Genomic DNA, 14533 nt, shown 5'->3' with positions numbered 1-14533 from the left:
GACAAAAATGGGAAAAACCCACCCATCAAAAGTAGGAGACGGCTTTCTGCCCTACATCTGGTTCTAGTGTCTAGCCTGAACTGGTTCAAAATGCAGACCTGCTACTCTAAGAGCTAAAAGCATCATAAAAGCAAAATATTTCTTCACAGCTCTTGCACAAAAAGCATCATGAGAAAAAAAGTGTGTGAAAAAAGAAGCTGCTAGTGTCCCTGTGTGATGCCACAGCCCTGTGAAAGAGCGAACAAGACCAACTGGGACATCTCAGTGCCCTGAAGCGCAGAAGTACAAGCCCATAAGTTGCACTGCAAACTAATAACACCCTTCAGCTCAGCCAAGCAGTCTGGCTTACGTCCAAAAAGGCCGGAAAGTGCCACCTCCAAAGGGGACAGTGGCACTTATTTGTATCCTCAAAATCCCTGTACCCTGCCAGTTTGCCTGCTCAGGGCACCAGTGCATGCACGCGTGTGTCTGCACGCGTGTGGGAGCATGTCTGGTCTCTCATCTGTCAATCCATGAGTAACACCAGCTGTCAGGTTTCACGTAGCAGTGCACTGACCTCTACTGTATCGAGAGAAACTCACACACACTTTGCAGGGAGGAGAGGGAAATGTGGATGGCAGGGTGGGGAAAAGGGAGTTAATATCGTTAAGAGTCAAGGGGGAGGGAATTACATTTTCAAAAATATCTCTTGCTCTTCCTTTTGTGCTCAGCCTCTGCTGCCAAGACTTCACAACATGACTATTCTCCTTCTGGCCGAGAAGACCTAAGCGCAGTTCCTACCACAACCCAGTGACCTCCCTCTGAGTAACAGTAACAAAGGCGTCAGTCACTTGGGAGTGTGAGAGAGCGCCGAGATCCTTTCAGCTCTGAAAGAGCAGGGAATGCTTTAGGGCAGAAATAAGATGCACTGGCAGAACTATGTATGGCATTATGGCAGTCCTTGCCAGTTTAAAGTGCAGTATGTAATAACCAGTGCTTCCTCTGTCATGTCTTCCCTTGTGTATGCATGCACACATGTTCTTGGCAGCACTCTGTGAAAACGTGCAATGGTGTTGCACACAGTTTCCGTGGCACTTACGGGGGAACATGAAAATCAATGAAGTTCTTTGGAACGTAGCCCTCTTGACTTCTGAGCTCAGCCTTGTACCACTCTTCCTGGGAGCTCAAAACCTGCAATGGAGAGATGGGTGGAATAAACATGTCTCCTGAGAAAGGCGTAAGTATCTAAGATTCTGGCAGAAACCTAGCATTTCTTGTAAGAATAGAAAAGAACTCCACATATGCTTTACTTCCCACCCACCGTGCAGCAAGGTTACTGGCTGATGACCACTTCAGAGCAAACAAAGCAATAAAGAAGGCCAAGCAGAATTAGAGGGATTGCTTGTTAACTTTATCCCTTCATCTGAATGCCTGTCCAGGTGGCTGGGGATGCTGTTTGCATGTCTCTGATGTCTGTGAAATGGAGAAATTCAGCTCTGAAAGACTTAATAGGAGTTTAAGGAGTTCTCTCTGCTGCTTTTGATAGCTGGTATCGGAGCATCTCAGTTTCGCGAGGGAGGAAAAAACCTCTGAAAACTCCTTTGACGTGTATGGGCATAAAGGGATATACAGCTATATCTCTGTGTGTGTGTGTGTCATGACTGCACAGATGTTACTGTGTGCTCTCTCATATGTCATTTTGCAAGAGGTTAATTAGTGGGTTAACCCTTCAGCTACCCTGGACATTGCCAAGGTAGATAAAGGGAGGAGGCAAAAAACATTTTAAAGCCACTATTACACTTAAGAGATTGTAGGATAGCAGGAAGCCAGTCCACAGTGCACACTGGAGCAGCTTCAAGTGTACCCACATTGAAGTTGAGTGTAATGGTCCTGGGGGACTGCACTGCTGCCCATATTCACTGCTCCCTGGCTGATGGCCCCTGATACAGCCCTCAGCTAGAGGAGAGAGGATGGGAATGCAACCACATTGTGATTTTACTGCAGATGTTGTGGTCTTTGGTGTTCTGTTTGACATTCCAACTCCTGGGACAGAATTCCACTTTATGAAATAGAACATGTTTCTATTCTCTCTGGTTTTGGAGAGGAGCCTGAAAGCATGAGCCATGACAGTTTTAAAAGGAGAAAGCAAGTGGAAAAGGCTTAATTTAAAATCTATTGTTAACAATAATAATGCATATTTTGTAAGCCAATCCCATGTTTTGGGAGCCCAATGCACATTCTTACTACTTGGTGTTGGCAACAGGATGTTACTGTCTCTGGGGCCAATTCCCCATTGCCTTGCCTGCCACGTAGGCCTTTTTTATGCATTTGGATACAGAAAGGTTGGGAAACAGAAAGCTGTGGAATTTCCTGCTTGTATAGTCACTGCTTCTACCATCCCCAGATACCGGATTAAGGCTCTTTTTTGCTGCTGTGGCCGACCAAAGGGGATGATAGCTACTCCCTCCCTGGTCGTGCTCAGGCCCTGCTCTGTTGGCAGTGAAGTTTCCAGAAAGACCCACCTGCTGGTTCTTGGTGCAGGGCTGGCAGGCTTCTCTCAGTATGTTATCCTCTTAGACAAGGATGTGGGGGGGCTGAGAGGGTGGATTTCCTCCTGTCATTGCTGGTTGAGGGCCTCATGCTTCCTGTTTTCTAATCTCTACATCAATACTGTTCATCTTATCTCCTTCATAAATCAGAAAAGACAGCCAGCAAGCAGCTTGTGCAGGCAGCAGGAGGGGGCTTATGACAGGGTATGAATGTATGTGTGCGTATGCCAGAAGAAAGGTGTTACTCAGGCTAATTTGCTGTTACTATGGCTTGGGCAGCTAAGGTGTTATTTTGTTTACCTCAAGGATGTTAAAGCAAGAGGTAGTCTGACTTTTCTGGTAATGAAGTCTCTGTGACAACTAATAATAATACTGATATTTAGTGTTACTTGACACTTTTCATCAGTAGCTTCCCACATACTTTGAAAGGAAGCTCTAGCTTATAATGATTTTACAGGAAGGGAAACTGAGGAACAGAAGGAAAACTGATCTAGTCAACACCATCACCCCAGCCAGGGACTTGATGAAAGTCTCTGAGGAAGAAGGTATCAGGTAAAAATCACGGGACAGTAGGGACATGGGGACTACTTTTGATCTAAGGAAGAATTAGAAATGAGAGTGTTCATTTATGCTGAAGAAAGGCAGTGATTTCTCCAGAATCTGCTCATAGCTCTTTGGGAAAAAACTGGTATTTGATCTTAATGAGTTCTGGATGCCATCAGCTTTGTCTAAGCTTCAAGAATTAAAAGGCCAATAAAATAAGAAATGGTGGTGATGGAAAAGGCAAGGCTGAGACCCAGTATCTTATTAATTGGAATAGCTGGGACCATACAGGGAGGTAGGGTTGGGTTAACAAGAACTGTTCTACCATAACACATGCAAAAACTTTAAAGAGACTCTTAAATACTCTGTATCGTATATGATCAACCCTACTTCTGTCATTCCCTCACTGCTAAATTCCTGCAAGGATGTATATATTGTTAGCCCAAGACCTCTTAAACTCTTCCATTTATGTGTGTAACAGACTGTCTCATGGATTTTCTATTTGCAATTGCCTAAAACCCCTGCAGCAACTAACAGTAACTACTTACAGTGAAAAGTTACATAAAAGTTCTATAATGCATAACAACTATCTTTTAAACAGTTCAAGAGCTGGAAATAAGGAAGCCATCCTGCCTGCCTTTAGACATAATTATCTTAAACATAGTCACCCTAGACTACCTATATAGTCAATGGAAACAGACAGGACCCTCAAAATCTGTCCACTGAAGAACTGGATATCTGTTCCAGCAAAGGTACTTATCCTTCCCTGCTGACTACTGGAGGACTGCAGGGCAACTAATTCCATAGTTTATGGGTATAAAATCAAGTGAAGTGGACACAGACTCAAGCAACGCGGGTATTGTTCATTGACCTATAGCAAGCCCTATGGGAGATGAGTATCCTGCAATTTTATCCCAATCTATAGGCATCTGTCTTCATCTGTTTTGCCAAGGCAAATGCGAGCATAGAATGGCAGCATTCTCGGAAATGCTGTTTAGTCAAGCCTGAAGCGGCACTTACCTTCAGCATATCACCAGCCTGGAAGCTCAACTCATCCTCTCCAGAGGCACTGAAATCAAACTTGGCGATGGCTTCCATACTGTGTCTTGGTGGCAGAGCAAAGCTGGAAGAAGTATATGCTTGTCAACATCTATGAGCTTCTGGGACTGCTGAGTCTAGCCTCTAGAAAGCTTATAGGCAATGCTGTGATTTATACATGGATGAGCACACACCAGCCGTTGGTAGACATTAGTTATTAGACGTGGAAAGACATTAGCAAGTAGAGGAGACGCCTTGGCCAAGAGGCTATAATTAGCTTAAGTCAGTAGTTCAAACAACTTGTTCCGTATGCTTATTCCAACAGATCTCTTTCTCTGCAGCAGTCTCACCAAGAAGTTTGAACACATCACCCAAATAAGCTGGTATCAGGGAAAACCTTCTGCATAGACCAACCAATACGCTGCCACAGTTTCCAATAAAGCAAGTGATTCTGTCATGCAATAGAAGAATGCATTTTTCCTCTGCGGTGACATACTCGTTATCTCAAGGGTGAGACAAAATGTAGACAAAATGAACGCCCTGCAATAAATACATTTTTTTTTCTTGGACGGGGCCACAATAACGAAGGTTGAAAGAGGTTTTTCTCTGTGATAGCTTAGCATGGGTGACCACAAATAGCAGCTAGGAAAAACTGCAGAAAGGCTGTATCCCCTATTTTGGAGCAAGCAGAGAGTGAAACTGTAGCACTGACAAGTAGCACGCCCTTACTCTACCTCGGTGTTGGTAACCTAGGAGCCTGAAATGTACCAGACAACCTGCAAACCAAAGCCTGCTTTTCATCAGCAAAGCAGATGTGACAGGGGAAGTAGCAACATGAACTTTGCTTCTTCACCACTTCCTGCTCGTGTAACTCAGATGTACCCCAGCAGGACCACTTCTATAATCAAGAGTTACTCCTTTCCCATGGCTGGCTCTTGGGCTCTGCAGCTCAGCTCTGAGACTGCCAGTGACAAGACAAGAAATAGCTAGGCAGTGCCACATTAAGCAAGTGAACTGCTGGTAGATGCTCTTGCAGCCTAACTTGTGAAGACCATCAGACAGCTCCAATATAGAAGTAATTTTTATGGTTACTAAGCTAGGTTCATCTGGGAACAATGACCCTGAAGCCTCTTGCAAAACCAGCCATATTTTATGACTTGAGAAGAAGTGCCAACTTGCCTGACCCAAAACATTCTTAACCAGAAAGTCCTAGAAAGAAACCATATGAAGAACCCTACTTAGAGGGCTATTTCTTGTCTCCTGTTAGAACTGAACCAAGATCCCCAATATATAAAGTACTGATACTGAGCAACCTCCAAAATTATGCCACTTCAAAATCAACAGGGTGCTGTAGCCCCTCGTTCTCTGCAATACCTGCTGTAAGCTTCCCCCTTTGACACACAGCCCAGGGATTTAACCACCTGTGTACCAAGGATCCAGAGCCCATCACTGATACGGGGCAATTTGACTCAAACTGCTGAGAATAAGCTGGGAGAAAGTCTGCAGGGCAAAAATTATAGACTGTTGGGCTATTATATATTATATATGTATATATAATAATATATAGGGCTGTTAAGACAGCACCAGCAGTAGCCCTGGGATTCAAGAAGAAAAAACACCATCATGGAAAGATATAAAGTTTCAGAGGAAAAACAAAACCAAAGGAGGTTTAGTTCAGATAGTCAGTCTGGCTGAGGACCAGTCACAAATCATTGGGGTCACCTGAGCTGAGTTGTCAGTGCTATCAGTTCTGGCCCAGCTGGTGGCAGATGGCAACCATGGAGGCTGACTCTTCTGTCCTGATTGATGCTTGCCTCACCAGCAAAAACTCTTCAGGTGCCTTTATACAGGCAACGAGTATGCTAATGCTTAGCCTAATATTTCACTAAATCCTAGCTAGCTTCTGTGTGTGTTAGCTGTAAGAAGCACGTATTTATTGGCTAAGTTGTCTATTTCCTGCTTGCAGAATCCCTTTGCACTTGACTAAAGATGTCCAGGTAAAGTGATCCACAAGAGGGGCTGTAACATCACTGGAGATTAATTCTGAGATATGTTAAATCTCACTTTTAACTATAAAAAGATCTTCACATGCTTTTGGATCTGTTAGCACCCTCTTTTTTACTGCTTATAGGCGAATTTGTATTCACGCGACTGATTGAACTATGTGGCCCCAAGGCAATTTTTTTGTCAGTCCACAGACAGATCTGCTCATTTAGTATGAACCCATCCTATAGCAATTAGGATTGTTTCGGTGCTGGGGCCCCCCACGTAGGTTGGAGTGCTGTCATGGTTTAACCCCAGCCAGCAACTAAATACCATGCAGCTGCTTGCTTACTCCACACCCCTACCTTGCCCTGGTGGGATGGAGAAGAGAACTGGAAAAAGGTAAAACCGTGGGTTGAGATGAGAAGAGTTTAATAATTGAAAGAAAGTAAAAATAACCAACAATAATAATAACAACAACAACAAAACCAATAATTGTAATGAAGAGGAGAGAGGAATAAAACCCAAGGGAAAAAAAAAAAACCACAAGTGATGCACAATACAATTGCTCACCACCGGCTGACTGATGCCCAGCCAGTCCCTGAGCAGCTATCGGTGACTCCCAACCAATTCCCCCCAGTCTATCTATATACCAAGCATGATGTTCTGTGGTATGGAATATCCCTTTGGCTACTTTGGGTCAGCTGTCCTGGCTCTGCTTCCTCCTGTCTTCTTGTGCACCTGCTCACTGGCAGAACATGGGAAACTTGGAAAGTCCTTGACTTAAAGTAAGCACTGCATAGCAACAACTAAAACATCAGGGTGTTGTCAACATTATTCTCATACTAAATTCAAAACAGTGCTGTATCAGCTACTAAGATGAAAATTAACTCTATCCCAGCTGAAACCAGGACAAGTACATAGGTCAGTTATGGTCTGCTATATGCCTGCTATTCTAGCTCATTGCGTTAGGGTTTTGTCAATATACATCAATAGTGGAGTATAATCCCTATGTTTTACCAATGTGCTTTATTTTCAGTCTTCAGCTTTCCAGCTATTCCAACATTTTCATCCCTTTTTCTTGCTGTCGACTTACTGATGCTCTAATTCTTACTTTGGATACTATTTACAGATTTGCAAATATAGCTTAGGTTCATCCTCTGATTGCCCCACTCTTATTCCAGCATTGATGTAACTCTGCAGGTGCAACTCAGGCCTAATCTGAGAACTTTCCTCTGTTCTTGCGCTGACATTTTTGGAGCTTCAGTCTACAGCCTCCCACAGCCAGCAAGCTAACAGAGCATGCAGGTATTAAATCAAGGGAATTAACCATTGTGGGAACTAGTTAAACAATGATACTCTTTCATGGAAGAGAACTGAAGAAAAAGGCTAAAGGAGAATTACTTTAATAAGGGATGTTTTTCAGTGTTTTATCTTGCAGCAGTGGGCTGCTGCAGAGAGACCAGAGCCAACAAGGCAGATGATTTGTGGAACTCCTAAGTGTAGACCATTAATCCCAGCTTGAGAGAAAAAAAAAAAGAAGCCCTTACACTTAAAAACAATAAACTGTTTAAATACAAATCCTGTCTTTGATTTTTGACCCTTAGTCACAGAAGAGACAGTGGGGGTTCTCTCTGCAGGGGGCAAAAGGGGAGAGAGCCTTTAATTTTTCAGTATCTCAAATGTTAAAAGATGTTATTGGAGATGTGACCCCCTCAGAAGGAGAAGGGTTTGTGAAACAGTTAAAATCTTCTCTCTCACCTCCATTTCAATTTCAGCAATCCCAACCTTAGGGAGAGACAAGGAGACAGATACTTCTTCAAACAATCTAACACATGGATTAAATGTGCTTTTCATTGCCAGTGGCTGGATTTAGAAGCGACTCAAATACCATACACAGTGTTGGCTGTGTTGATAAATCAGCAATGCAGTAATACTGTGGCCTTAAGCTCTTCCCCCACCAACTACTAAAGCAACACTAGCCAATAATCCTGTCTTTGAACTCCAGCCTACCACTTCTCGTCACCTGAACTTCAAACCAGTTTGTTTTTGTGATCCTGTTCCTCCTTCCATCTGTAACTTGAGAATTCTCACTCCACATGGGTCAGTGCTGGGCCCTCATGAAAACTCCCCTGCCAGGGGCCCATTCCTCCCCTCTCTGCATGTGCCTGACTTCAAGCACTACCCTGTGACACAGAGAGACAGGTATTTTTACATTATTGTCATAACTTACATTTCTCAAGCACCTTTTGTCCCAAAGGACAGCACTGCAGTTCACAGAGAGACAGATTCTGCTTATAACTAACTGGTACAACTCCTTTAAGCTTTCGAGTAACCAAGGACAATTTTAGACTGCATAAAGTTCTGTGTGAAAATCACTTTTGTACAGAGTTTAGCATGAAGTCTATGCAATGTTCAAAAGAAGATTTTTCAGTCTGGAGCATGAGTTGACCAGTACTCCCCATTTTGTGCTGGCTTTCTACATGGAGGTGAATTTTCTGTGATTCCCTATTGTAGCGAAGCAGATCCAAGGGGCATCAGGCTACTTCAATTCTGTGGGACCAGTGCAGCAGAAGATTGATAAAAGGAAAAATGAAAAGCAGTGTGGCTTTGAGAGCATTAGGGAGGTATTTTAGTTTGGCAGAATGCTATTCTCTGAGCAAGAACATCAGCATTTCTCTGTTGATGAAAAGTGCCAAGGCCTAAATCATGTCAGCACGCAACATATTCTGACAGCAGCATCCCAAAGATTTCAACACCCTACACCAAGCTGGGTCAAAATTCAGTAATAACAATGCCAGGGAAGGTCACCACCTATGAAGAGTTTACCACTTAGGGACTGCCTGGGCTCAGCCCAGCTCAATCTCACATATTAACATATCAACATCACAGACAGAGGGCACAGTTGCAAGAATGTGCCCACTTAAAGGAGCCATATGAACAAAATATTTTATTTTTATGCCTGCAGCATGTGCATTTCCAGTCTGCGGCTCCATCCAGTGAGGTTTTGCACTGAGATACACAGCGTGAGCTACTCTGTCTTTCTTCGGCACTGCAAGAACAACCTATTGGACTGACAAGCAACCAGGGACAGAATTCAACTCTGAACATCTGTACAGCAGAAACAACAGAGAATGGACCCGTTATCTACAAGAGCTGTGATAGATAAAAGCTTTGTTTTCACCAGCTAAGCCACATACAAGTGGCATGGGAATATTTCTTTCCAAAACCACAAACCTCTTGCTACAGAGTTAACGGTGCAGCTCCACTGACTGTCAGCGATAAGAGAGTAAAATATATAAGGGAGAACAAGTCACTAAAACACTCAGCACTGTCACATTTAAGTCTTAGCTATCCTACCATCCAGAGCAATGCATAATACTTGGGCTGAGCCTCTGTACGCAGACAAAATAAGCCTCCTAGGAACAGGATTCACAGAACAAACAGACTTTCAGGACTCTATAACCAACAGCACTTGGTAAGAAATGCCTCAGACTAGGATGGTGCTTAATCTTCCTGGGGAACTTTGTCTTGGGTCTTCTGTGCTGTGTTCAGTCATGAGAGTAGAGTTGTGCAGCACTGGAGAAGTTGGGAAGCCTGTGCAACAGCAGCCCCAAAGAGAGGAGCACAATACCATGACACTATGAAATCATGAATATTTGTTGTGCCAGAAGGGTTGGTGTGGAAGACTAGGGTGGGGGCAGGCACTTCCTTCTGTTTGCCCACCTCCTCCCTCAGTTTCCAGCTGGTCAGATTTGGCTCAGGCACAGCAATTTTTTTCTGCAAAAGCACTGTTCTGTTGTGGAAGCTGATGAACAAGATGGCACTGGGATCCCATGCTCTTTCTCTACCGTGCAGTACTTTACATCTCCTTACAAAACCCTCCTTTCCTCCTTAGTACCTTTCCCACACATCTCCCCCCCACTCAAGTCTCAGAGCCACACTTGCCCCATACCTTGTAGAAGCTCTCCTCTCTTCTGGTGCTTCGCTAGAAAGCAGGAGGTGCGTTACTATCTAAGGGAAGGAAGAGAAGGAGAGCTGAGCCTGTATCAGGCTCCTCCCTGCAACGACAGTGTGCCACATCAGTAATGGGTCCACGTGTGTGGATGAGGACAGTCGGAAATAGGCATGGGGGACAGAGGCACAGAATAGTGTCTGTCACAGGACAGAGCGGGGCACAGACAATTATCAGTCTCTAATGTTGGAAATATTTGGTACACTGCATATTTAAAATGGTGGTGTCAGTTCAAAAGGACCTTCCCTTTGCTGCTGCCTCAGACCAGGCTCATTTAATAGCTGAATGGAAGAGGATCCTGTCCCTCAAAAAGTGCACGTTCTGCCCAAATAAGGAAAAGAGAAAAGAGTATAGATCTGTTAAGTGAAATGAGAAACCCTAAGTTTGTTGAAAAGCGTATCTTGAGGAACAAGTAGCTAAAGACATAAAAACATGTGATAAAATTATTTTCAAAGACAACAGAAGCAGGAAGCTTGCCAGAGGGTCCGTAGGGCTGAGAGATGATTGAGATGTAAAAAGAGTGCTCAAAGAAGATAAGGATGAAGTACAAAAGCTAAATAAATTCTCTGCATCCATGCATCTTCTGTAGGGATGTAAGGAGGTTCCCACACTGGGGTTTTCTTTGCAGAGAAGAGCCAGGGGAACTGTCTTAATCTGAAGAACTGGAATAAAAGGTTTTAGGACAAATCAGTAAATGAACAAGAGTAAATCCAAGGATTTGATATTTTAGAAATCTTGACTGAAATCTAAACTGAACATGAAATAGTAAAGGCTGAGCAATTAAACTGCGGCATACAATGTAAGACCTAACCCAGCCTCTGTACTAGAACTAGAAAAAGCAGCAAACACAATGCCTATGATTGAAAAGCATTTTGAGGGGATGCAAGGGGCAGAAGGTCTAACTTCTGTATGCCTGGAATTGGTAGAAACGATAAAGAAGAAAAGAATTACTGGCCATAAGGGAGAAATGACATAGCAATTGCCCCTCACATAGCTTTTGTAGAAGGAAGTCATACTGCACAAATCTGATTGAGTTCTTTGAAGGAGCAGATAAGCATGTGGATAGGAGTGATCACTTGATATAAACCTTGCATTTCTAAAGCCTTTTTGATGGAGTCTCTCACTGAAGGCTCTTAAAAAAAAACCTCCTAAGTGCTCAAAGAGTAAAAGGGAAGGTCCTATAGGGACTTACAACTGAGTAAGTTGGGAAACAATTTGAATGAGCTGTTCAACAGATTCATAAATGATCTGGAAAAAATGAAGTGACAAAGCTTACTGATGAGAAAAAAATGTCAAGGTAATACAAATTAAATCTGCTCAAAGATGGTGATGGTGGAGATGGTTTTCAAAACACTGTTGAAGTGCAAGATGAATCTCAGCACCAATGACCACAAAGTAATGGACATGGGAATGAACAACTGTAACTATATGAACACAGCAACAAACTTAAAACTAGCAATTACCACACGGGAAAGCTACCTTTGCATTGCTGTGGATAGTTCCATCAAAGTGTCAGCTCAGTGGAAGTCATAAAGGCAGGTTAGGAAATGTCAGGAAAGCGATAGAGAACAAAACAGAAAGCAACATTATGTCACTGTACAGATCACTGGGGCACTTGTTTGAATATTTGTAACTTGAATATAGTTCTTACCCCTCCATTTAAAAAATGAGACAGTAGCATTAGAAATAGCAGAGGAAAGTAATTCAGGCAAAATTCAGACCAAAGCAACAGAAAGTTTCTGAACAAGGAAGGACCAAATAAAACAGACTAGGATCCTTCATCCTAGGAAAAAAGTTTAACAGAGGGATAAATGCAAAAGCAATGTAGAAAATGATGAGAATCATGGAAAAGGCAAACAGGAATTTTTATTCACAATTTCTCCTAACTTAAGCACTAGGAGCTCATTCTCAAGAGCGTCAGGATCTAGGAGGGCCTAGTGAAAGAAGCTTCACAGTGCACTTGCCCTGTTCTTACCCCCCAAACTGCTGTTGCTGGGACCCATAACCTCATGCAATTCATCCTTTCTTATGGGCCATAGTACTTCACAAAAAACACCACAATGTGCAAGTCTTAAGACAATCAGTCCAGCAGCAGGCAGTGGCAGTCCCCATACACACCACCCTTTGGGGAGCAACTAATCTCCCTGGAATACCGGCTACTTAAAACAGGGGTAAGCTGTAAATTATGAAGCGCTCAAACCAGTAAGGGGTAGAAACCATGAGATTTGCCTCTGAAGAGGATAATGCCCAATGTATTTTGCTGAAATAATATATAGGTGCAGGGGGCCACAGAAAGAGTACAGCAGCTAGCTCTTATTGTGAAAAGTTTTACATGTGGCTATCATTGTACATGTCAGGAATATAGACTTCTTTACAGGAAAGTGGGACACCAATCCTCACTGTCTTCTTGGTTTTAAGTTATGTTTGTTCTCATGCTCTGTGAATGGCCTGACAGATTACACTATGCTACACATTAGAACGACCTATTTTCTGTTTCTACCATGATGTGATCTAATGGGCCCCCAGCAAGAACGCTGCTGTGAGCTGTCACTTATGTTTGCTGCTTGACAACGTCACAAAACACTGGTATGGATTCCTGTTATGTATCCAGAAATATTCCATGACAATAATAAATCTATTTAATCTCAAGCCATAAAAGATGTGGCTTTCTATACCATAAACAGAGCACTCAGTAGTGGCAAGGCCTCAACATTGAGAAAGGATAGGAAATAACTATTTTTCTTTCTTCTCCATTCCTATATGCTCCTCCCCTGTCACAGTTATGGTAGTATGTTAACATCTTCACCATGTGCAATACATGCATCACAGCTATGTTGAAAAATATGAGGAAACACCCAGATATTTCAGCTATAATTAATGTAAAAAAACCTTATGGGAAGGGCATTAGACCCCATGCTTCCATGTTTTAGCCAGTCTGTTAGACAGTTGGATAAAGCCAGGCTTAGGCAGACAGGTTATTCCACAACTACCTACTTCAGATTTCTTATGTCATCATCTACTAGTGGCAGAATCCAGGTGGGATAGCTGAACCGTGGCTATGATACTGTCTGGGAAGACCTATATTTAAAGAGCTTAATGCAGATAAACTTACCCCTACTTTTACACTCAGGTGAATGATCCAAAATAGAGGTATTTGCAAACATGTCTGAAAACTGCCTAAGAACATATTGGCTCACAAAAATTTTAGTCATTTCTTGCTGGGTTTGAATTTTCAAGAGACAAAACTTTTTCCAAGGCACTTTTCCACTTTAATTTCTATCTGGAAAGCATGGGAGTAGCCAGAAAGAAAAGAAAACAAAAAGGAAAAGAAAAGAAGGAAAGCAAAGGAAAAAAAGGTTATTTCCAATAAAACATATAAACCAATTATTTTGCCTACTCTGAATTGTTCGGGTTCATAATATATGAAAGAGTAAGTGGCTAGGCTTTGTCTTCAGTGTAAACTACTTCCCCGTGTTCTTAATTAGTTTGCCTTCAGAAAATAACATTGCCAACAAGGGAAACAGAAGTTAAAGTATCGAAACAAGCGAGATTTTTATTGTTATATTTTGTTGTTAGTAATAACTCAGCATCTGTGGATTCAGGAGCATCAGGGCTGTAAATCCACATAAAGCTGAATGTTATGAATGGAAGCTGTCTGGTCTTTCCCAATCTTCCATCTATTCCTGTCCCCATATTCAGATATGCTTCACACACAGCAATTCATCCTCTCTCACCGCTTTGCTTTCTGCAAACAGCTGCTCAAGCTGTCCACAGTGACAGGTCATTAGTAGGCAGTTATTTTTTTCAGGATTGAGTGCACAGGAGTGGCAGTGCTATAAATGCTGCTCTGCAGAGCTCCGTGAACTGATCTGGGCAGAGCTCTGTCCCAATTTGCTATGCTTCCTGTTAGCAAAGATTGTCTTAAAAGCTCTGCACCTTGTTGCTCACCTGTAGTGATCCTCTTTGATCATGTTCTAGGATTTTCAAACAGCTCAGTCATCAGCTGCATATTCTAGTGCTGGTCTTGTCACCATCACCCTCACAAACCACATTCAGTTTAGCTGGTATGACTACAGCCTACTGTGCTTGCACATGTGGTACAACTTTTTAATTAAAGGTGTGAAGCCTTTTCTTACAGGAATAAGCTTTAACTGTAAGAGTACTGTTCTAATTCTACAGGTGTTCATGCACTAGGAGAATATACAACTTTACCTTCCTGGTACTATCGATGTAGCACCATTTATTGCAAGGAGATCTGGCTTTAATCTTGAACAACAGTGTTCTTTTCCTATTTGATTCATGCAACCCTTCCCATCATTTTGCTAATTCATCTCTAGAGGTACCCTCTACTATTCTGGCTGATGAGCATCTCTGCACTTCTGAGAGATTTTTCTTTGGGAATATATTGTTATGATCCCCTAGTTTT

General features: G+C 42.6%; 1 protein-coding gene across 6 annotated transcripts in view; it reads right to left on the bottom strand.

Moving 5' to 3' along the window:
- The window catches only part of GRAP2 (GRB2 related adaptor protein 2), a 119268-nt gene that overhangs the window by 10334 nt on the left and 94401 nt on the right, over positions 1–14533 (bottom strand). For 5 of the 6 annotated variants that reach the window (XM_080393015.1, XM_080393014.1, XM_080393019.1 and 2 more), the window contains 2 exons: positions 4092–4194; positions 1079–1170 (listed from right to left, as the gene is read on the bottom strand). In XM_080393015.1, the coding sequence (XP_080249141.1) occupies positions 1079–1170; positions 4092–4194 (195 nt within the window). Of the gene's footprint in view, positions 1–1078; positions 1171–4091; positions 4195–10047; positions 10112–14533 lie in introns of those variants that run through there. The other variant, XM_080393018.1, reaches the window with a different exon arrangement.

Source organism: Falco punctatus (assembly GCF_963210335.1).
Source record: "Falco punctatus genome assembly, chromosome: 6".
NCBI lineage: Eukaryota > Metazoa > Chordata > Aves > Falconiformes > Falconidae > Falco > Falco punctatus.
This window is presented reverse-complemented; position numbering and strand designations above follow the sequence as displayed.